General features: G+C 42.1%; 1 protein-coding gene across 1 annotated transcript in view; it reads right to left on the reverse strand.

Annotated features, from left to right (window-relative positions):
* Positions 1–24,704, reverse strand: part of DNER (delta/notch like EGF repeat containing) — a 273,668-nt gene that overhangs the window by 70,537 nt on the left and 178,427 nt on the right. Inside the window, exon 7 of the mRNA XM_019737353.2 lies at positions 11,093–11,206. Within this exon, the coding sequence (XP_019592912.2) occupies positions 11,093–11,206 (114 nt within the window). The remainder of the gene's footprint in view (positions 1–11,092; positions 11,207–24,704) is intronic.

A 24,704-nucleotide genomic window follows, 5' to 3' on the forward strand; every position in this document is an offset into this window, starting at 1 on the left:
TGTGGAAACACCTAGCACAATGCAGTTTCCACTTCCATATACATATTGAGACCTCCCAGGGAACAGGGCCATTTGCCCCTTTCTTGTGGAGGTCAAAGCTTCTATTGGCAATAACTACTTCACAGAAGATTTCTTGGTCAGCTCTATGGAATTGATCCCTGAGAGAGTGCTGTGTTCTTCAAGCACAGTGGTTCTCAGTCCTGGCTGCATGCTGGAACCACCTGGAAAGCTTTAAAAAATTGAATGCCTGGTTCCCACCTCGAGATGCTAACTTAATTGGCCTTGTGTGTGGCCTGCCATCAGGCATTTCTAAGGAGAATACACCTTTCCTTTACACAGTTTGGTTTGTTTGGTGTTTTGGTTTTTTCTCGACTGATAGCCACAGGGTTTCTTTTATTTGGTCCTGAGGAAGAAAATGCATAAACTATTATTAAAGTTTCATAACTGTCTTTAGTCTCCAACCAACACAATATCTTTGTGCCCAGTATAATTGCACTCCACTGCTACACTATTCATTTACTATTTTGGGCCCCTAAATTCTATTGTCCTTTCTTTTGACAACTACGTACAACTGATTTTTCTCTAGAAACCAACATGCCTCTTTACTCAGACCTTATACTTTGGATGGACTCGACGCCATCTGTCAGCTCCAAGGCTGACCTTGTGTCTGAGGCCTCGCTAGTTAAAGCATTCCATACAATGGCCACAATGAGAGGTTCAGTGGTGGACAAATGTCTCAGTTCCAAACGATCCAAGTCAGCCCCATGGCTTTTGATTTGTTGGGAGAAGAAAAACTCTGTCCCAGCCATCCTGAAAATGGAGCCAACACAGGAAGGCGGAGAGAAGGCTGCTGGGTGACATTTGAGCCCCTAGATCAAGGCAAGCCTGAGTTCATCCTGTGTATTTGTTACAGGAGCCAGTATGCCCCCACTCCCCTTTTTTTCTTGTTAATCTATTTGAGTTGGGTTGTCTGTTTCTTAAAAATCAAGATTTTTAATGGATACAGAGATGCCATAAAAGTCATCTTGAATGAAAAACAAAATGCGGCCACGTTAGCCTAGTCAAGCCTCCTGATACAAAATAAATAAATAAATTAGAAAATAAATACATGGATAAGAGTAAGGGGGGAAAAATAGAAACTCTGAGGAAAGGGATAGGACCAAAAGGAAGAGGCTTTCACAAGTGTGTCCATCAACTAGATATAATTCACACCCTTTTGAAATTCTCAAAGACTTCAAGTAGAAGATGAGATGTTGGGTTTTTTCCTCATTGCTTGGGGTTTCTTCAGCTGGGTCTTACCTCTGCAAATGTACCCCAAGATTTCCAGAATTATAAAAGTTACATACAACTCGTAAGTCCTTTAAACCAGCAGTTCTAGTTCTAGGAGTCTGTCCTGAGGAAGTAGATGAACAAATGCATAAAAGATATAATTACAAAATGTTCTCTGCAGCATGATTTAAAAAAAAAAAAAAAGTGGAAAAAGAAAAAGAATGAAAACAGGCAAACCTAGATGCCCCCTTTACAGAAACCATTTCCTCAGCAATCCTTAAAACGTGTCATCCCTCCTTTTGTCCTGGCCGCTCTTCTTTCCCACACTATGTTTTTTCCTGGGTTGGCCTCACACATGCCCACGGCTAAAATTAGGATCTGTATGTGGGAGTCTCTCAAATCCACCTCTCCAGCCTAGTTCTCTCTCCCACGCTTCAGGTTCATTTATTCCATTGTCTATTCAACGTCTCCTCTGAATATTCTATGGATTCATTAAATTCATGTCCCAAATGCAACTTCTCACCTCCCCTCTCAGAGTTGCTCACCCCCAGACATGAGGTTGCCTGAAACTTTCTGAAGGATGGCTTGTCCTCCGTGGACCTTCTCCTCCTCTTACAGCCAATCTGTCCACTTCTCTAGCTCCATCGTCACCCCCTGGATTCATTCCCCCAGTAGAGCTCAACCAAAGTACTGAGTCCTAACAGTTTCGCTGACTTGTGTCCTCCTCCAATCCATTCTTCCCCCATTAGCCACAGTAATTTCTCCCAAACGCTAAAGTTCTGCCCTTCCCCTGCTCCAACTGTTCATTGTTGAAGGCCTGTGGGAGTTGGCTCCTTCTTCTATCTCTAGCCTGTCTGTTCCCTCCATCACAGTCTGCATTACAGCTCAGTTAACTTCTTCTCTCTCTTGCCTTCACACATGCTATTGACTCTCCCTTCCCGGGTGACTGCTGTCTGCCTGCACAGGGTCATAACTTACTCATCTTGGGGCTGCTTCTCCTTCCGGTCTCAGTTCAAGCATCACTTCCCTAGGAACGCTTGCTGACTTTCCTTCCAGCCCGCAGTGTGGGTGAGGGGGTACCCCTTCTCAACGACCCGATCGCCCCAGCAGAGCCCTGCCATATCCCTGATCATGGCGTCTCTCATGCCCACTATTCCTTAAGACCCATGAGGCCACAGCCACATCTGCCTGTTCACTCCTAGATCCCTTGTGACAAGCACAGTAACTGCCACAGGCAGGTGATGGTATATGAATGATTCAGTCTTTTATTAAGTCATCATGCTTCATTCATATGATGGAATAGCATACAGCTATTAATAACAAGTCTTTAGAAAAATAATTAACAATATAGGAGAATAATTGGAACACATTGCTCAGTTTGAGAAGCTCATTACAAAAGAGAATGCCTAATTTTGGTTTTCTAAAAAGTGCATTTAAAAACAGTTAAGGTGCTCTCTCTTGGAGGCAGAATTATGGGTATTTTTTTCCTTTGAGCTCATCTGAGCACAGATTTCTTTGATGACTAGGGGGAAATGATAAATATATACCGAGGGTGCCAAAAACTGTATACATATTTTAAGAAAGGAAAAAACTGTATTAAAATTGTCATGCTCAATATAAACCGATAACAAAAGATGAATACAAGTCACGTTTGACAAGAGGTGCTCAAAGTGGTTACCATCAGCGTAATTTTAATAAGAGTTTTTTCCTTTCTTAAAATGTGTATACATTTTTTTGGCACCTTCTGAATATATATGCTAGCGACTGAATATGTACTATATACTCAGAATGTTATTTCAAGCCCGAGGCTGTAACTGAAAAGAGGGTCACGGTCAAGTGCAGTGATTGTGGACAATGACTGCATGTGATGTCCTGCTTCACAGTGACCAGAGAGCTGCTAAGTGCAGGCTCTTAGTGGAAAGTGAGGAAGGGACTCTAAAAATGACAAATTCTTCGTATAAATTGCAATCGCAATCAAATATAATTGGGGCAATTGAAAAGAAGGGCAGTGAGCTGTATTAAGTAAGGAGCAGCCGTAAGTATCTATCTTCAGCAGCCTTTTATAGATATGATATTAGGTCATGAGATGAGAAATTGGTTGGAAAAACCAAGTCAAAGAAAGGGTTATTTAACCAAAACTAAATATGCTAAAATAATTAGCAAAGCATTCTTTTACTTTCACAGATTTACGTTTGTTCAGTTTCTCCAGGCCTGGGTCTCTCTGTGAGTCCTACTTTAAGATCCTTATAGGAGTCAGAGCCTAGATCTGAAGAGCAAAGACTGGGACCCAGGCCTGTACCTCACGGTATTTTGGTCCAAATCAGACACAAATTTTCACTCTCACTGCCTCCAATTGTTGTGGTCTAAAGAGGGGTATGTATAAGGAGATAAATTCTGCTACAGGGAAAACTAAAAATTATATTTACTTCTAGGATATGTGTATTTCTCTTGTAAAGGATCTGTGTTGCTTTTAGAACAATTGTGTGGACACTCTGCTACTGGTATAGAAAAATAAGCTTTTAACCAACAGATCGTTCCACAAATAACATTTGAAAATTCCAGACCAAAAACAAACCGGAAAAAAAACAACAACCTCAAGTCTCTGGAAAGTGAACAAAAGCAGGCAGATTTGGGAGGAGAGTCAAAACATGGAGGCAGCAGCCAGCATGGGGTGAGTTTCGTGTTTGGGGAGCTCCACCCTTCAGCAGCCTCAGCTGTGACGATGGGGAGGCCAAGATGCTAGTATTAAACCTGCTCTTTCCGTCCCAAGCAACCCTGGGAAGGAGACTGGGATAGACACACCATGAGGCATGAAGGAGGGTCCTGGGAAAGAAGAGAGCTGGAGAAGAGGACCCCCAAATTCTGTGTCTGATCTCTGCTCACATCTCTGGGTCACCTCTATACCATGCATGAATGGGACACTGAAAGCAACCGGATGAGATCTGAGCTCCCCTCACCACTGGCATTACTAAGTTCACAACGAGTCTAACCAATGAGAGTCACCTGGTTACATTACTGAACACTGGTTCACCCATCTTGGCTACAGTTTCCTCCCGCATGAAACGACAGTATTGCTATAGTTTGCATATTTGCTCATTCGTGCACTGAACAAATGGCTCATAGGTGCTTAAGCACAAAGTGCGCTAAGGACTACAAAAACGTTTAGCATTACTGCCCTCAACAAGCCGAGAGCCCATGAGGAAGAGCAGACATGCACCCAACGCTATAGCTGTTACACAAGGTAGAACCAGACCAGAGGAGATACCAGTACAGCAGGGAGAACACAGACTCCAGAATCAGACACACCTGTGCATATATCCTGGGCCTCAGGGTCTACCTTGTACAGCTGCTGTGGGGGTTAAGGAGTGCCATTGCTATTAATCCCTTACTTACTCCATGCCAGGCACTGTTCTACCCACTGTATTCTCAGTTAATCCTTGTACCAACTTCAAAGGCTGGTACTAATCCTCAGTCTACAGAGAATTTAAGTTGACTTGCCCACAGTCACCAGGTAGTAAATGATCAAACAGATTCCAGCTCAAGTAGCAATCTACCTGACCCCCACCTGGTAACTGCTAGGTTAGGCTGAATAGCAAATTCACAGGCCACGTACAGTGCTTAACTCGTGGTAGGTACTCGACAAGAGGCAGCTTTGATCACTGAAGTTACTGTTATTGCTGACACTGCTGTGATTACTATGAGAGAAATAACCGTTGAAGTGTTAGACATGTACATGAATTTTTAAAGCGCAAAAGTTTTAAGGATGCTCTAAAGAATTTTCATGTGCAGATTTGGGCACATACTTTAAGAAGTCAGAATTTATGTTTACCCATTGGTTACATCCTACCTCTTTTTAAAAAAGAAAAGCACCAAGACATCATTAGTTTGTCTTCATTCAGTCATTAAGCTGTAACTTCTGGCTGCCACCTGCCAGCACTAACCTGGGCATCAGACTGCTTCCCAAAGGGACGAGACCTACTGAGGGTTAGGACCCACTCGGTCCCTGAAAGCGAGTGCACCTGCTCCCCCTGCTAATGGGAGATGCAGGCAAACAAAATTCCTTGCAGGATTGTTATTTAAACAATTTCAGAGAAACTGGGCTACATGAAAATAAAAAAAAAAAGAGAAAAGAACCAAAAGGAAATATGGACTCCGCTGTAAATCAGAAATTCATCGGCTTGTGCCAAACACATAGAAAATGTTACTCACACTTAATAAGCCTTAATACCCTACTTTGTTTCCAAAAGGTGAAACCATACGGCACTTGGAACACCAAGGATCTCGGCTGCTACAAGTCCCACATGAAGTGGTGATTTAGGGATAACGGCAAATTTTAAAAGAATAAGAACAGTATTCTATTCAGGCCTGGTAATTTTATGAGGACATGTTACACGTTTCTTATATAAATATATGCTGTTTTACATAGTCCTGAGAGGGCTTTCACCAGAATCAGGATACTGGAGGAAAACAATCAAATCCTAGGACTGTATAACTCCTAAATCCTTCTTGGGTAACATGCCCAGTTTCTGAACAACACACATGAATCTCAGAGATAATTTTTATGACATGCGTGACTATTGCCTGTAAATCCCTTTAAGATGAAAAGCATTACCACTGACACTTGAGTTGAACAAAAGGATTTATATGGCTAGATTACGCAAGACTATAAACTGTAGAAAAACAAAAATAGTTTGGATAAACCTTTGCAGCATGTTGCAATGGGATTTAACCTGCAGAGCCTTTGGCCCGACACTGAGTTTTAAACCCAGGCCTTCCTTAGAGTCGCACAGAGGTGTTGAAACTTTTCTCTATAAACATCACTTAAATAAACAAAATGGATTTATTGACTCAGCAAGGGGCTCTTAAGCGGATATATTTGAATCAAAGACTTTTATGACAAGGGCCCTTTAAAAGCAATGGTCAACCCTCATCATTTCACAAGGAAACAATGGCTGAAAGAGATAAAAATTGCATGTCTCACCCAAGGTGATAGGACTAATTCTTCTTCATCAGCATCATCATAGCTAACATTTATTCAGCACTTAATGATTTGCCAATTTAAAAAGGGTGTATCGTATCATCCTGTTTGCTAAATAAGAAAAATGAGCCTTGGAGAAGCAAAGAGCTGTGGATGGATCCAGACTTCAAAACCCAAGCAGTGTAGCCCTAAAACCCCACATTTGTTACCACGCCACTCTCCTACCGTGTCATCAGAACCAGAATCAGGTCTACTGACCTCCAAGCCAGAGAAAGACACCAACTCTCCACACTCAACAATGGAATTTCCAAGTTAGAAGATCTGCCAAGTCTGACAGTAAAATCCAACATGGCATTCCAACAGTGACAGGACTGAAAGAAATGAGTCCCCTACCTGCTTGCAATACTTGCCTTCAAAATTGTAGTCCAAGAGCAGTTAGTATGAATTCTATGTATCTATAATCCTATCAGAAGATGTAGCACTGGAAAAGGTCTTGACATTAATGTTTTTAAAATACACGGGAGAAATGTAGCACGAAGCCTCATATTCTCACGTCTGTCCCCGATGGGCATATGCCTTATATGGCAGGTAGATTTCAGGAAGGTGGTCAGATGACATGAGATGTGCCCTGTGTGGTGTAAATGGTCACAAGCACAGAACTGACAAATGTGCTTTATTGCTGAATATTTTAATCTCTATTGATTTATTTTTACTTCTTATTAATTTACGTGCTATTCGACTTCAAATTCCCAGGGTGGGAAAGATAAAAGTTGAGATGCCAAAGCAAAGATGATGGCTAGACAGTAATACCCAGATTTTACTTCTACAGGTGTTTAAATATATCCATGTATCTATATATACATAGTGACATAGAACAGGCAATGATGGTGAGTACATATAATCAGACATCTTCAGAATTAAAATGCTTTTAGTTTAAAATTTTAAGTATCTCAAAGTTCTGAACCGAGCACAAAGACAGTATCAATATAAAGAGTAAATACCGAGGCAATCGAACAAAATACTTTTGTTGTTATCATTCAGTTAGGTCAATATAAGAAAACACTCATGATACTTTTACTTTTGTTTCTTATCACCTCCACTATAACCAGAAGCCACAACTACACTTTTCAAATATGGACGTAGAGAAAGTTAAGTAGAAATTCAAAGAAAAGACAGAAGTCAGTGATGAAGGATAAAGACGTAAGTGTAGAGGAATGGACAGCTTCCTGAAGGAGAGAGTAAATGATAATTATTGCACCCTCTGTCTCTCAGGCCTGCTCGACTTTGAACTTTTAAAGAGGTTAAAAAAGAAGAAAAAAAAAGAGTTAAAGAGACAGGTACTCAGGAAGGAATTCAACCTCTAAGGACTTGGCCCAGGTCAGATGGAAAAGAATCCTTGAAGGAAACAGGATGAACATAAAAAGGATGGAAAAAAGCAAGGAAATGAATGTGCAGTGTCAAAAGCACTATCCAGAGGGAAAACCCAATTTTAAGAGCTTTCTGGACTGGGAAGAATTGTGAAAGGATTTCACTGTACTTACGGGAAAAAAAATTTTTTCTAACTTTTTCCAGGCTTAAAAATTTTTATCAGGTACATGTAAAAGTTTGAGAACCCAACAAGCTTTGCATTTATTTTACTCATTACTATGCTTACAAATATAATCTTTAAATATAAACATAATAGAATTTATTTTGAAGAATATATTCAGAGGTGGGATCAGACAATGGTTAAAAATGCCAAGAGTGGCCTGCGTTTAAATATCTAGCTATATGATCTCAGGCAAGTTATTTAATTCTCATGTGCCTCAGTTTTCCAGTGTGTTAAATGGAAATATTGACAGTATCTGCTTCATGGGATTTTGTGAGGATCAAGTGGATGAGCAGATACGGTGAATGATACGTAAGTGTTGACTTTTAAAATTAATTTATTTAAAAGATATTTACTAAGCTCCTACTAGTATAAAATATGGAGGTATGTGCTCCATGGATAGGGCACTGGGAGCAGGTGAGAGAGAAAAGATGAATACATTTCCTGTCCTCAAAGGATAACACAGCGAAGCAAGGCAGACAGCATCAACACAAACAAAGGAGTAAATAAAAAGGGGGCATCTGGTAAATAATACTAGGAAATAATTCATAATTTTCTTAGGTGTGATAATGGTATTGTAGCCAATAAAGAGCACGCCCTTATTCTCAGAAAACACAAACTGACTTATTTGGGGATGAAGTATTATGATGTCTATAACTTACTTTCAAATTACTTTCCCCCCAAAAAGAAATTATATATGTAAGTACACACATATAAAGCAAACGTGCCGAAATGTTCATCACTAGGGGGGAAAAAGAAATTACAGAAGGGTCGAGTGCTGGCTGAGAACTCCAAAACACTCTGTGAACTTGAGACACTTTTTAGATGTGTTTTCACAGTGTGGCTGCCAGGAGAAGGGTCCTGGAGACACGGGCTCTTTTTAAAGTGCAAAGTGCTCTATAAATAGTTTCTACAACCACCATCTTATGAACAGGCCAGTGGAAGGGGCCGCTTTAAAAAGACGGGTCACCAGTGATGTGCTCCTGCTAAGAGGTTTCCAAACATTGCCATGAACCCCTCAGAATGATAACAAAAGCCCCCTTTCCCTGGTCAGTTTCAATGAAGGTGAACCTGTGAATGAACGTCTTCATACAAAGACTGCTGGGAAATTGGTCTTCACCCTTTCAATTCTAGAATCACCATGTTTTCTCTAGGCTTTATCTAGACAGCGTGGAAGAGCTGAGAAGCCGTTCGGTAAAGGAGAAGGTCCCTACACAATGCCCTAGATGCTCGGGTGTGAATTACAAGCTATAAACTAAGTCTCTGTTAAAACTTAGCGCAGATTTTTCCTCCCACTTCAAGCCTCATATAGCAACTGCCCAGCTGACATCTCCACTTGAATGTCACAAGGACTCCTCAGACTCAACGTGTCCAGAATAAAATACATCTCCTCCACATTGCTTTCTCTCCAGGAATGACACAACCAATGACAAAGTGACAGAAGCCACCAACTTGCCACCTCACCCTGCCTCACACTCCATATCCCATCTGCCTCCCAACCCCCTCCATTTTACCTCCCAAGTTCTCTCAAACCCGTCAGCTTCCCTCCTTCTCAGATGCTACCTTCTCCTCCTAGCAGTCAACATTTATTTCCCAGACTGCTACGACAGTCCCCAAACTTTTCTCCTCATTCCCACTCTTGTCTCTCTCCAATCTATACTGCTCCAGAATGAAAATTTTAAATTGTCATTAAAATTTATCAATGGTTTAATAGTAATAATTATTAGGAAAACCATAATGATAAAGCAGTTAATAATTATTGAGGAAGTAGCTACTATCAAAGCAATACTACTAAAGCACTCTGGAGTTTTCCAAGTGCTTCCACAGAAATTCCATCTGATCCCACAACGGTCCTGTGAAGGTAGCAGTATCATCACCTCCCACATTTACTAGAAAAGGGAAAGAAGAATTGGGTGGGGAAGGGAATTGACGATTTGCCAGCAGTCAATTACCCTATGACCCTGAAGCCCACTGTTGTGTGTACGTACAGCCGAATTAGGTGGTAATGTCTAACCCAGGTGTGGCAAAGCTGTGAAAATCTGAGAAATGCTATAGGCAAGTGACGATTGGTACTGCTTGTGCAGTCATCCACCCTTCCAATGCTCTCAAGTTTTCCATCTGTTTAAGAGACTCAAGTGGAGGGTGAGGAGTGGGGTCCATCCAGCGTGTTTAATTCCATCGTCATGGTAACCATATTCATTGCAAGCACACACAGCTAGAGAGGACTGTAACTAGGCTGGCCTCAGCCATTCCGCCCCCACCACTACCCAGGTGAGCAGGACCCAGAGACAGGATTCACTCCGTTAGCTGACGTTCAGGTCTCCAAAATATTAAAGAGTATGAGGCATTGCCCATAGCAGGCGCTGCTCCTGGCAACCCTGGGTTACCTGGGCATCAATGGCCTTTTATCAACAATCATGGGGTGCGACTGCCCTCCTCCGGCCTTGCAGCCAGGAGCAGCTTAGGGTGAATTTGTGTACAGGGATGTTTCCTTCCACACTCAAACTCTACATTTAACCTCTGCAGAGGATGCCACTCTATTCTATGTAGTTGTCAATGGCACTTCTGTGGACCAAGACCTTACAAGCTGGCTTTAAGGAAGAAGAAAACTCTAATATCATGTTATTCTTACAACATCAAAGGTTTTAAGTTACTCCTCCCATAACATCCATCAAAGCAGAAATGGGAACGAAACCTCTCCAAGTCCAAAATCAGTCCTTGAACACCAGCACGATAGCTGTGACTGCCCACCGGCTCCTTCAGGTGAAACCACTCTAACATAAAACTATTTTTACACATAAAAGTGGCTCTAATGATGTGGCTTTCCAGGTGACTTGAAGTTCCTGAGATGTTATAAAGCTGATTTAAAAACAAAAGCAGGTGAACTTTATGCTGAAATTTTTTGTATGTGAACTGGTATCAAAAACCAAATAATTTAACAAAATAGGAATCTCAACAAGTGAAATTCACCATTAGAAAGAAATTCCATTGTGTTGTAGTTATTCATTTTCAATGTATAAATAAAAATCACAAAAATTCCTAGATTGTCTAATATTCAAACATAATTTTTAAGCCATTCTAGCACAGAACAATTATTTAAAAAGAAAGAAAACTATTTGATCCTTTGTTTTATAAATGGAACAAAATAGAAAGTTCTCTTGTGTAGTGTCTTTCAGTACTTAAAGTATAAAACTTACCAAATTAGTTTATGATTTAAACTGGAAAACAAAATGTATTCCTGTGGTAATAATACTTACCTTCTGGACACTGGCACGTGAATCCACTGAGATTAGAAATGCATGTTGCTCCATTTCTGCATGGGTCTAGGATACAATAATCAATCTTGGACTGGCAAAGCTCTCCAGTATAACCTGAATAAAACAATAAAGACATTTTATAAAATATGCTATTCCAAAACTACCATGAAAAATCCCATGAACTGATGGAGTCAACTGGTACCCACCAAACAAAGGCAGCAGCCCTGAGCTCGTATCTCCCACGCAATCCTTGATCTAAGTCGGTTTTGCAACTCAACACAACCATAGCGATTTTAGAATAACAGTTCAAAAAACATCTACAGTGCAAAAATCTTTTTTTGCAAAAAACAGACTGTTTTTCAGCATTAGCTCTGCGTTTTATTTTGCAATTCTAGCCAGAACTTTCAGAAGCTGAGACTGAAGACCACTGTTCCTGCTGATAGCTTCCTTCTGACTTAAGTCAAAACAGAATCGACAGCACTCTGCTCGACCTAACAAAGACGGCTGCCACTTCCCTAGGTTACCCCAATACCTACTTTTAAAAAGCACTAGGAAAATTTCTCGGTATTAAAATTTTTTAATTGAGAATATTTTAGAGCTACATGAAACTTTCTGTGTTCATTTCATACCCTACCCTATCCCCTCATTTTAAACAGAAAGAAGTTGAGACACATATAATGTTAAGCACATTAATATGTTAATATTAATTCTTACTGGAATCACAACTCCCACCCAGTAAATTCTCTGTGAAGCAAGACTCCAGTGGTAGTTTTGTTGGGTAGTTAGATAACCACACACCTGTGATGAGGAAATAAGGACTTAAAGATATCGGAATACCTGTGTAGCCAAAAAGCTTATGTAAATTCCATATTAACTTTGAAAACAAAGCCCTCCAGAGAGACGAGTTTGAAAAAACAACATGCCAGTATGTTTTTCATTTTAAAGTGGGAAATGCTGTGTTTCCCCCCAAAAAAGACCTAGCTGGACCATCAGCTCTAATACGTCTTTTGGAGCAAAAATTAACATAAGACCCGGTATTATTTTAATATAATGTAAGACTGGGTCTTATATAATATAAGATAATATGATATAATATAATATAAGACCAGGTCTTACCTAATATAATAAATATAACAATTATAATATAATACAATATAATATAATACCAGGTATAATATAATATAATATAATACTGGGTCTTATATTAATTTTTACTCCAAAAGACGCATTAGAGCTGATGGTCCGGCTAGGTCTTATTTTCGGGGAAACATGATGGTTATGAAAGAAACTTTGGAAAATACAAGACGTAAAATGTTGACAGAAAAAAGTTGCCCTTATTTCTGTTATTTGAGTAACAGAACTATTAATCCTTTGGAGATAATTTGGAACAGAAATTGTTATGCACAGGTATTTTCTACACAATTATAATCATATTACAACATTTTACATCTTTCTGGGATTTATATACAAAAACTTGTCTTTCTGAATTATTAGTTTGAAAGACTGTCATTAGCACTTGAATCTGAGATTTCCAAAAATAAATCAACGACGTTACAAGAGAAATGATTTGCCTGAGCTTCAATTACATGCCGTGCGAGTCTAAATTATAGACAGAAAGTGGAGGCACTTATTTTCAGTCCTATCTTTCTTACATGCCTCAAAACAGTCTAGGAGACGGCAGCTAATACATGGATATGAGAAGATGAGTGAAATGATCATGAACTAAAAATCCAAACACCAGGAAAAAAAAGCTATTTCAAAATTCCAGAATAAAATATTTTCATGTGATATTAGGTTTAAAACATACTTTAAAATGAAAGCTCTAAATTTGGAATGAGGGAGAGTGAATTATTTTTAAGAGGAGTGTTACAGATCACTTTTTGGCTAAAAATAATAGCTAATATTTACAATAGAGCACTTATTTTCTTTTCTCCCACATATTAATTGATCCTCGCTGCAACCCTGTGAGGTCAGTACTATCATTGACCCATTTTACAAATGAGCAAACTTAGGATTAGAAAAGTTAAATAATTCACACAAAATCACACAGGGAGTCAAATTTCTGAGCCGAAATCCTTAAACATAACATTATGCCTAAGGCAATATGCACAACATCATCAAGAATATATTTAACATGAAGGAAAAATAACACGTAAGAAAATACATACAACTAGATAAACAGAGATAGATATAAAGCAAATACCGTAAACATTCACCTGTAACCTACAGCCTCTGTGTGGTTATGCTTGGGCTGGAGGGGCTAAGAATTTTTATTTTTTTAAATCCTGCCTTCAAAGGTTCTACAATACGGCTAGAAAAGTACATTTATGAAAAAGATAACCAATTACAAATGATAACTTCTTAGAGGTGGTGTGGTTTAAAGGATAGAGGTATGAATCCTGTAATGAGAAAGACCTTAGAACTGTGACCATAGAATCACACAAAACCATGAAAAATAGCCAGGAGCCAATTAGATAGATATCTGTAAGAGGTGTGTGTCCCTTACCAGACTTGAAAGACTATGAAAAGAATGCAGGATTCCGTGAACTTCAAAGTTCCTTGGAGAAAACTTTAACAAACACCTTCTTTACATTTTTTTTTTGGGGGAATTGTAAACATACTTAGCTTCAACAATAACTAATATTTTGACCATTTAATTTCATCAAGTCTCCTCATATTTTCATATTTTTCCTGTTGTGGTATCTTAAAGCAAATTTCATTTCACCTATAAAGACTTCAATATGTCTCCCTAACTAAAGCAGATTGTTAAAAGATTACTTTTAATGGCTTCTTTAATTAATGTTTGGTTCCATTTAGAAATTTAATTAAACACTTTAAACTGTATGTAATAATATAAACAATTTCTTCTTAAGAACCGCAATTGTCGATAATACGCAAATCTTCCCATGCACTTCATTTGTTTTTATCCAATAAATCTAATAAATTAAACCTATAAGCAAAGATGAATCTCACCTGCTGTTAAATGCTCTACTACTGTGTGCACACTTAGCAGGATTTCGATCTAAGAAGCTAATCCACAGTTGCCCTGTGTGGGGTGTCTGGGATTGTCCTAATGGTTTGGGGGTCCTGTTGGCATTCAGCAGTGGAGATGCTGAAGCCCTGCACGCCTGAGGTGGCCCAAGAGAACAGAGCTGTCAATATCCCCCACACACACTGCGGGACACTAGTCAAGGTTCAGTCACTAGATCATTGCTTTTGTTCCAGAGCTTTAAAGATTTTTTAAATATGGGAAACACAGAACTATTAATTTAAATAAACATATGTATTGGCTAGACCTGTCAAGTAGTATGCACATATTGGCATGTCTATGAGTCGGTATGACTGGAGGTGAAATTGAACAGTGGAGGAATGTGGGAGGGAAGGGAGAGAGAGGCAGGGCTGGGATGAGGGGATTACAGGACTACTGAGCAGCATCCTTAGCTGCAGGTGGCCAGTGGATCAGCTGCTGGGAAGCTGCTGAGCTGTAGTTCAGCACCTGTTGTTTTGGTGTGGGACCAGGCCTGGTATTACTGTCGCCTTCAGGGGAGTTGCCAGTTGGACGTTTCAGGAGTGCCATCATTGACTGCCAACTGAGGCCAGCTGTGGGAGAAGAGAGGCAGAGGCAAAGCCCATGAACATCCCATGATGGTTTAAGGGGCTCTTAAACACCAGTGAGTCATTTCCTGGGCCCTGACAGAGCAGTGTCACTTCCTAGGCCCTGACAGAGCAGTGTCTTACATGCCGTTGTCAGATAAATCATTAATATTGATCTATATGTAATAGTCTGAACTGGATGCCTAAGGTTTACACAAATCACCCTCCCCGTGTCTTTTGTTCTTTTATTGATGTTATAACCAAGGGGTAAAACTAAATGAATGATTGGTAGGAATGTAAATGGAAAAAACACCATTAAAACTTTGCCTGGGTTCTTTCTTCCTTCCTGCCGAAAGTTAGTCTCCTCCAGGAAATAAAGTAACCACACTAATCATGAATAATATTTCCTTATCCTACCAAAGTGGTGACAGACACCCAAAGGGCCTGGGAGAAGATATTCAAGCAAGACAGATATTCAAGTCAACACAGTAGATAGGAAACGTAATATGTGGTAATATGTGGTGGCCATTATGTGTGTGTTGTGGGAGACCCGTTCTGGAAGAATCAGACTTATGATTCCAATTAAAATGTTTAGTAGTTGATTTTTGATTGATGAGTTTAAGTTCTCATGGCAGGGGGGGCTACAGGCATTTGAGTGAAAGACAGGGCTAAACCAGTACATACTGGGATGTTTAACAAGGTATAGTGATTTGAGAATCACTATAATTTATAAGTTTAATTCTTGCAAGGGAACAAACACCAAAGATAATTTCAGATAGTCTTCCCTGTGCATAAAAGCCACTCTAAAACATCAAAAACTTCACCCCCTAGAATCCCTTCATCACTTTGCATGGGCTGTTCCCTCTGACTCAGCACCCTTCCATGGATGACGTCCCCTCTCATTAGTCAGGTCTCTGCTCAGAAATCACCTGCTCAGACCTCAGGCCTCTTGCCCTCCTTAATTCTTCATGTTAGTGCTATTGCTACTCAACAAAACACGCATATGCTTGTTACCTCCCCACCTAGAAGGTGGCCCCACTGGGGTGGTGCTTCGGCCCTTCCATGCTCCATTCTGTCATGCTTATCAATACCTGAAATGATTTTCTTTATTGTTTCCCTTTCAAGAGCAGAAACTCCCTAAGTATCAGGACTTTGTCCTGTTAATAGCTGACTCCCTGACATTTAGACTTCTCCTGGCACAAATATTTGTTGAAGAAATGAATCAACTTGCTTAATGTTTTTGCCCTAAGCTCAACTATACCTTTCAGTTTAGTTTTACCCCCTCCCTAAGCACTAATACCCAGAACAGCATGGGTGAAATGTTCTAGTTACTCTTCTTCCTAATGCACATTAAAATAAATACGTAGCTAAAAGAATGAAAAGAAAAAAATGTTACCTCTAAAATGTGCTATCTAAAATCACCTATGAAGTGCAATGGTCTGTGCTTCCACTTTAGCTAACATAGCAGTGGAGCCGTGGCCCTGCCAAACGGCCCTCCCTCCCCAGCCAGGCCAGGATGGGTTGGGGGGCGAGGGGGGGGGCTATGCTGACCCTCTTCTCAACTTCTTGCTTCTCCAATTAGCATTCGGCACCCTCAGCAGGTACCTACAACACAGCAAATCAATAGATCTCTCTCCTCCTGCAACAGGCCCTCTCCAGGTTGAATTTCTTAGGTCTGTGGTTCTCCACTGGGGCGGTTCTCCCCTGAGAGAATTTGGCAATGTCTAGAAACATTTATTGTCACACCTGTGGGCGTGCTACCGACATCTAGTGGATAAACACCAGGGATGTTGCTAAACATCCTATAATTCTCAAGACAGCCCCACCACAACAAAATTATCCAGCCCAAAATGTCCCTCGTGCCGCAGTTAGAACCTCGGCGTAAGTCCATGAGACCTTGGCCCTTTATCATAAAAACCCTCGTTTTTGTCCCAGCCCCTCTCATCTTCCTGGAAACAGAAACTGGTCCTTCATAAAGCAGGAAAACAGTACCTTCAGAACACTTTCAAGATCAGAATCCTTAGGCATATTTTCAACCTCCAGCAAGTTAAAGACCATTTTCAAAAAAATTATTTGACTGTCAAACATTAATTACCACGGAATTTATAATTGTTATATTCAATGAATAAGTAAAGTAATTAGTTCAAAAATAGATGACCATTGGAAACACTGATTTCTCCTTGTAGGGAATCACAGAGGTCTTATCGTCTCTTTGCAGAACATTCAAGTAAACAAAAAAGAGGTAAGAAAAGTTGTGCCTCGGGATACACAGTAAGGATACTTTTCAAGGACATATGGGACGAGTGGGGAAGCTCTAAACTGAAGCATCGTGCTTTTAAGCAATCTGACCTTGAGAAATGACATTGGATGAAATGAAGTGTATGTGCTGGGAAGTGTAGCCTGGCAGATGGCAGAAGATGACCAGAGACACCATTAAGGAAATGCACTGAATCCATTCAGCGGGCTTGTTATCAGATTACACGGGGTCTAATGTAGACTTGGAGCATTTAATTTTATACCATTTTGTATTTAAGTATAAAAATATAATTTAAAAAGTATCAGCGTATGGAAAAAGAAAAATAGCTCTGTTTCCTGTGAATGTCAGAATAGCTTTGAGAAAACACCCTGGTGCTGTCTTTTGATTGCCAGCAATGTAACAAAAAGCCTGTGCCCCCCACCAGCACCCCCAAGTCAACATTTATACTGCCTGTACTCTTCAAATGAAGGAAACCTTTGTGGGGTTTAGTAGCAAATTACATGAGGCATAAGCAAAGTTGGCCAGATGAATCAGACTATTAAAAAAACAAGGCAATCAATCAGTTGTTTTTCCAAATATCTCTTTCCCTACACAATTTTTTGTGTGTATGATGATTCCACCACTGAAATAAAAATATTCCCCCGCTGTTGCTTTGACTCTGGGAGGCAGAATCTAATTGTTTCTTTGGAGAGCTGTCCTGGAAGCTTCCAAGGTGAGAATTGTGGTGAGAGCTATTTTTAACATTCCTGATCTTTTAATAGCCTGGCCTGTGCAGTGAGGGGAAGCTGCTGGATTTGTTAAAAGCCTGATGCCAGCAGAGAGTCCACCAGCCCCAGCCCTTGCCCTGGGGGAGGTCTGAGCAACCCCAGCTGGGGCCTCAGCCACAGTTGCTGAGACAGATGCCTAATATTAGCAACTGAAGCAGGAAATAAATAACAGGAATCTGTCCACCATCAAGGCGTTCAACTTCCGAGGCATTCAATTTCAACGTCGGAAGGCAGGAGTTATGGTATTTAGCAGAAAACACTAGTAAGATTTGCTGGCACGGGAAAAAGACATCTGAACAAATGCAAACACGATTTAAAAACCAAAGGCAAAGAGAAGATATAGGATGCCCATCTGTGAAAGGTAATTAATAAAATATAATTTAAACGGGAATATGCGCTAGAAAGAAAAGCATGAGAGAATGCTGACATGCAGCAGAATTAGGAAGATCCATCTCAGGGTTAGAAATAAAGTAACCACATCTGAGAAGTACACGGGCAAAAGACACAATGGAACACAGTGGTTTGGGGAGTGAAAGGTCCTGGTGGTGACACAATGATCAGCTGAGTGAGGACAACAGAGCATTGACTGTGACCTTCATTTCTCTCATGGGTGAAGCAGGGCTGATGATGATACCTAGCCCCCTCCCGAGCTGGTTGTCATGATTGAATGACATCAGCTCCGAGAAGGAGCAGGAGCCATTCCGATCAAGTGCGGCCTTGAGTCCATAATAGCTCGCATCATGCCTGGCACATAATGAATGAATAATTTATGGATTTTAACACTGCCAAGCAATATGCCAATATTGTTTGATCTCTCAGCTTTTAATAGGCAGCTTAGAGCAGTGGTTCCCCAAGTGTGGTCCCCAGACCAGCAGCAGAAGCATCACCTGGGAACTCACAACAAATGCAGACTCACCAGCATCACCCCAGACCCAAAGGATCAGAGACTCTGGGGGTAGGGCCCAGAAATCTGTGTTTTAAGATGCCCTCCAGGTGATTTTTGAAACAAAGAATAAGCTAAAAGTTGGAGCACCACTGATCTGGAAAACTAGCAGCAAGCAGTGTTTTAATAGCAAAGTATTGATGTTATTTATTCAAGAATTACACCTATAATGCAGATTACAAAGGAAGATCAAAGAGTGAAAGTATATCGTATATCACAGGCTGACAGGACCTGAGGAGCTGGCCTTTACTGACTGGACTGTCAACACACAGTTTCTTTTCATGAGTGGGAGCCTCGAGACTAAATTATTGTACCTGTCATTGCATGGTTTCCAGGTCTGTTTCCCTATTCTTTAAGAGCCCGTGGCAGTGATTTTTGTCCCCAGCTCCTTTTTTTTTGTACCCATTATATAGTAACTAATGACAGCATAAGCACCATGCATCACTATTTTTTAAATAATCCCTTTCGTCCCATTTCCCTTAAACTTACATAAGAAATTGTGATACTGCTATAGGCCAGACTGTTTATGACACTGATATCTTCTAATCTGGTCATTACAAAGGGGGACAGATTTTTAAGAAAGTTCCTTTCACTGAGTAGTATCTCCCTCTGAGAAACTGAAATCAAAAAGGAGAAAACGTTAAGTTAATTAAGAATGTATGCCATGGGATAGACAAGAGATTAACAAAGATGTTTATCCGTTGAATTTTAAGTTTGGGCAATAAATCAAACCGCAGAGAAGGCATTCATCCATTCTTTCAAAAAGAATTTTTTTTGTGAGTAAAAATTCACAACTGGGGAGTCTGAATGTTTAGAAACATTCCTGCCTGCAGGGAGCTTACCCTCTAGGTGAGCAGAGAAGACCCTTCACAAGAAACAAACACAGCGTGTAAGCAAAAGCAGGGAAAAGGTACCAAGTCGGGCCCATTTAGATGCCGGTGATGAGACCGTAGGGGAGAAAGGCTGGGCTGAGGTCAGGCTGACAGGAGCTGAGGAGCTGGCCGTACCTAGGACGACAGACTCCAGACCCCACACTCTGACTCCTCATGTGTTTTTTCTTTCCCTTTCCTGAGGCTTGTCTGTAAAAACTGTGACAGCCGAGCAAGGCCAGGCCTGAGGCAGGGAAAGTGGGTGGGGGGTGGCCTGCTCAGGCCTGGCTCTCCTTGGTCTTCACTGAGGGTCCCACATGGTCCCACATGGCTCGCCAGACAGGGAGTTGCAGAAGGAGCCCAGGCCAAGTCTCAGGCTAGAGGAAGTGGTGGTAGAGGCTAGTGTAGGGCATCCGACTATTGGCTTGTCAGTAATAACAACAGCAGCAGCCGATGTTTAGTGAGTGCTCACTGTATGCCAGGCCTCTTTCTAAGCCCACCACACGTGCCAGCTTATTTAATCTTCCCCACAACCACTGGACTGTGATGCTTGGAACGCTGTCACCTTATCATAATTTACAGATAGAAAGATGAGACCCAGTGAGATGAGGCAATTTCCCCCAAAGTCACACAGAGAATGGGTCATGAGTGCAGGCTTGGCATGGGTGCCATCTGACCTCGCAGCCCAGCTTGCTCCCCGCCCAGTCCTGGCTTCTGGGTGTTGTGCTGCGGTCGTGAGCAAGGCAGCCGGAATCGTGGAGAGGGTGCCCAGGCTTCTCGCAATCCTTCAGGAGGCAGATGACAGGAGCTTGAACTAGGGCATTGGCGATGGAAGAGGAAGCGAAGCACAGGGCCAGATGGGGCATCATCGTAAATAAAGCAAACCTGGCGACTATCCAGAGCTAAATAAGCTGCGGGAATTGATCGTGAGGACTGAGCTTCCAGCCTGAGTGATGAGGGCGGCGATGGCACGACTGATAGAAACTGGAGCCCGGCGGAAGAGGGCAGCTTGAAAGCACGTGTGGGAGGCAGAGGGAGGAGGACACAGCAGGTCTGTGTTGAGTCTAAGAGGAGGGGTGAGGTGTTAGCAGATACATCAGTGCCAAGTCCCGTGAACGTGCGGCAGCTGAGGTGACAGGCCAGGCTGCAAGCGAGGGTCTGGACGCCATCCACTTAGAGGCGACAGCTCAGGATGAGTGATTGCTGCCAAAGGCGGAGGACAGCGGCTGAAGAAGGAGGGCTAAGACCTGAGCTCTGACGCCAGAAAGGGGAGAAGAAGGAAGGGAGGAGGGTTGGCGATCGCAGGAGAACAGACACAGTGCAGTGTTGTGGACGGCAGGTAAGAAACGCGTCCCCGTCGGCAGGATGAAGACTGAGCGAGAGCCCTGGAAACCAGCAAGAAGAACATCGCCCGTGACCTTGGAGAAGCAGTGCCATGATGTAAAGAGAAGGAAGTGTAAGGGCACACACAGAAAAGTACGAATTGGAAACAGACCAACATGTGGCAGCGATGAAGTAGAGGAGAGAAGAGGAGGAAGAGAAGGCAAACCTAAGAAAGCAGCAGCCATGACTTACTGAATTCTGCTTGTGTGAGGGACTGGTATTCAGATGAGACCCGAGAATCCCTGCAGACAAGAGGCGAGGGGTGGGGGAGCTGGAAGGTGGCAGGGAGCAGAAGACAGAACAGGGTGGAAGCATAAGGTGTGAAGGAGGAGAGAAGGGAGAGCATATCAAGCTGGGCTTCACAGAAGCACTATTCACAATCTCCAAAAGGTGGAAACAACCCAAATGTCCATCAGCGGATGCATGGTTAACAAAATGCGGTATATCCATTCAATGGAGTATTATTCAGCCATAGAAAAGAATGAAGGACTGAGACCTGCTACAGATGAATGAACCTTAGCAACATGATGTTAAGTAAAAGAAGCCAGCCCCACATATAGTTCAACTTATTTCAATGTCAAAAATAGGCAAATCTACAGGGACAGGAAGTAGGCCAGTGGTTGCTCAGGGCTGGGGAGGGGGCGGGAAGAGTGGCGAGATCAGCTAAGGGGAGGAGGGCTGCTTATTGTGGTGATGAAAATGGCCTAGAATTGATTGTCATGATGGTTAAACAACTCTGTGAATATACTGGAAACCACTGAATTGTACACTTTGGTGGTATGTGAATTGTATCTCAATAAAGCTGTTATAAAAATTAAAAAGCCCTGGAGTCATCCACTTTCACTTACAGCTCACATTCAGCCCACTAGCACGTGGAGCGGCATACCTTCAAACACACTCCAAGTGGAAAACGTCTCAGCATCACCAGTACCACAGTGCTCAAACTGTGTGGGTGGTAAACGGCGTTCTAACTGGTTTCCCAATTTTCCTTCCCTACGTTTATTCTTCACCAGCTTCCAGAGTGATCCTTTCTACAGGGAAATTAGATAGCCCACCCCAGTTCACCCCTCCAATCGCTTCCTGTCACCTCAGGATAAAGTCCCAGTCCTTCCTCCATGGCCTGGTCCAGCTTCCTTCCCAGAGCTGTCTCACTGCTGGTTCTCCTGGCACTGCGCTCGTCACACACTCCAGGCATATTCATGCCTCAGGACCTTTGCATGTGCTATTCCCGCTGCCTGGATTGCTACTGCCCCCAATATTCACATTACTACAAGCTCGTGTTACTCACATCTCTCCACAAGCAGTTCCCGTTCAGAGAGGCCCTCCGTAGTCACCCTATCTACAGTCCTACTGTCACTTCTCTTCACCTCTTCACCCTGTTCTATTTGTGTTCATAGCACCTATCGCTACCTGACCCTTTCCCCTGACTACACACACACAGAGTACACATATATGAAAGCGCACACACACACACCAAAGGACACCCAGCTGCACAGTTGACTCATCTCCTCTTTTGTGAGTACATGACTGCCCTGAGCACAGGGCTTTGCTATTTTGCCATTGTAGTCACCACCTAGGAAATGCCTGGCACATAAGAGATGTTCAATAAATAATTGGTGAATGAATGTTTGATCCTCACAACAATCCATTTTTTAAAGATGAGGAACCCCAAGGGCAGAACTAGGTCAGGAGGGTCACACAAGGTCACTTAACCATTAAGTAGAAGAGGCTGCATTAAAAGCCCAGCCAGCCATGTCACACTTTTTGTTTTGTCCCCCAGCCCCAAATGCTGCTCTCTCTGGTCCCAAGAGGGGGTGAATGGCATGACACCAGCATACATACATTCATAGCCTGTCAGAGGCGTCCATACCTTCCTCTCTGTTCATCGGTAATGGAAAATTCACTAACCATGAATATGCTGGACCCAAAGACGGACAGAGGGTGAAGTGACCAGAGTTGCTGCTTTTCTGCAGTCTCGGTGACCTCGGTCAAGTCCTCCAGCCTCCGGGACTCACCAGGCTTCCCACACTTGACATACAGAGACTTTCCGTTCTGAACGCCTGACCTAACCCACTTTTGACAAACCGTATTCATGATCTGCTAATGTGCTCACTTCCAGAGCTTAAACTGGGTGAGAGGACTCGGCAAATCTCCTCGGGCTTTGTCTCCAGGAGGAGGTGACCCACTTCTAAGTCACAACTCCAAGGGCCCTAGAGGTCTTCTGAGCTACATTCAGTGTTTGAAAGAGTAAAGCTGGGATACTCACTATGGTGGCCCTGCCTTGGGAATGACGAGTTTTTGAAAACACGCTAAATCACCAACTAATTGTACAATGAGGGACCCTGAAGTTGAGAAATGCTGATAATATTTTGGCAGTGGTGGCTCTGAACAGGTACCACAGCTATGCTTTTCCGAAAAAGCTGCTTTGAGGAAAAACTATACTCTCGAAATTAGAAGTTTTTTATAAAATAAACCCGGATTTAAAAAGCTAACTTTCAACGTAATCATTCATTGTGTGTCGGCTACGTGCAAAGCACAGGGTTTGGCACTGACAGAGTGGAAAAAGTAAGACAATGTCACAGTTGCTGCCCTCAGGCCAGCCACAGTCTGACATGGGAGGCAAAAAACACAACATGTGCTGTGGGGAGAAGCCCAAGGAGACAAGGCAGAGAAAGGAGAAGCGAATTGAGCCACTACTATATGTCTTGTGTAGAATTTCATTTCATTCATTCAGCAAATCTTTATTTAGCACCTTCTATATGCCAGGGCTAGGGAGTAGAGACACATGTCCACAGAACAGACCACAAACTTGCATCCTCATTTAATTCTCATAACCAGCCATGCGAGGGTTGTAATCTCCTTGCAGACTGGAAGAAGCAGGCCCAAAAAGGTTGTATAACTTGCTCAAACAAATGGTAGGGATGGAAGCAGGATTTAGGCTGCTGGCTCCAGAGGCTGTGCCAAGTGGTAGGGGTACAGACTCCAGGGCAGATGGTACCAGGTCTCCTGCCTCCGGCACTTAGGGTTCATGTAACCTCAGGCAACAGGCAGGGAGGGTCTCTAGGAAGCTCATCTTGAATCAGAAAGTAAGACACTGTGGCAATGCAACGTAGCCCACATTTAAGGCCTAATTGGATGGGATTTACGACGGTCATCTGAGCATTTTGAATCCAGAGCCTGTGCTCTTAACCAGTATGCTACAATGTTTTAAAAAACTAAGTAAAAAAGACTTTCTGATTCTGCTCGTCACACTAATTTTGCCACTAAACTTGTCTTTGGAGCAGTCCACATTTGCTGTTCATTCATTCTCACATCCTGCCCACCTCCTGTTCACCTCATCCCTGCCAACCTGTGTCACTTGAGGAAGCTTCTAGGCCACATGACAACTAAGTGGCAATGACTTATCTCCAGATACGCTGTTCCTCTTCAGAGGGTTTGGTCACTTCTGGCTACCCTCCCTCGCATCCATCCCTGTATGTAGTCTGTTAGAGGTCCCTCAAAGCTAATGTAGCTCTTATCACATCAGTGCAATAGGAAGCTGCCAATGGCTGGGACAAACCCTGTTGACAAAGCCGTAACCTCCTGCTAGATTCTCCGGCAATATTTGATGCTGTTGACAATCCCCCTCATTTTGAAAGTATTACAAAGACGTTTCAAAAAAATCAATCACACTTTATAAAAATGTCCTCCCCAAAATAAAAATTTTACTGACCATAATCTATAATTCATTTTATATTGTATACAGGTGTATATGACATATATCAATGTTTTACAATTTTAAAAACTCATCGCATGCTTC

Source organism: Rhinolophus sinicus, linkage group LG01 (assembly GCF_036562045.2).
Source record: "Rhinolophus sinicus isolate RSC01 linkage group LG01, ASM3656204v1, whole genome shotgun sequence".
Taxonomy (NCBI): Eukaryota; Metazoa; Chordata; class Mammalia; order Chiroptera; family Rhinolophidae; genus Rhinolophus; species Rhinolophus sinicus.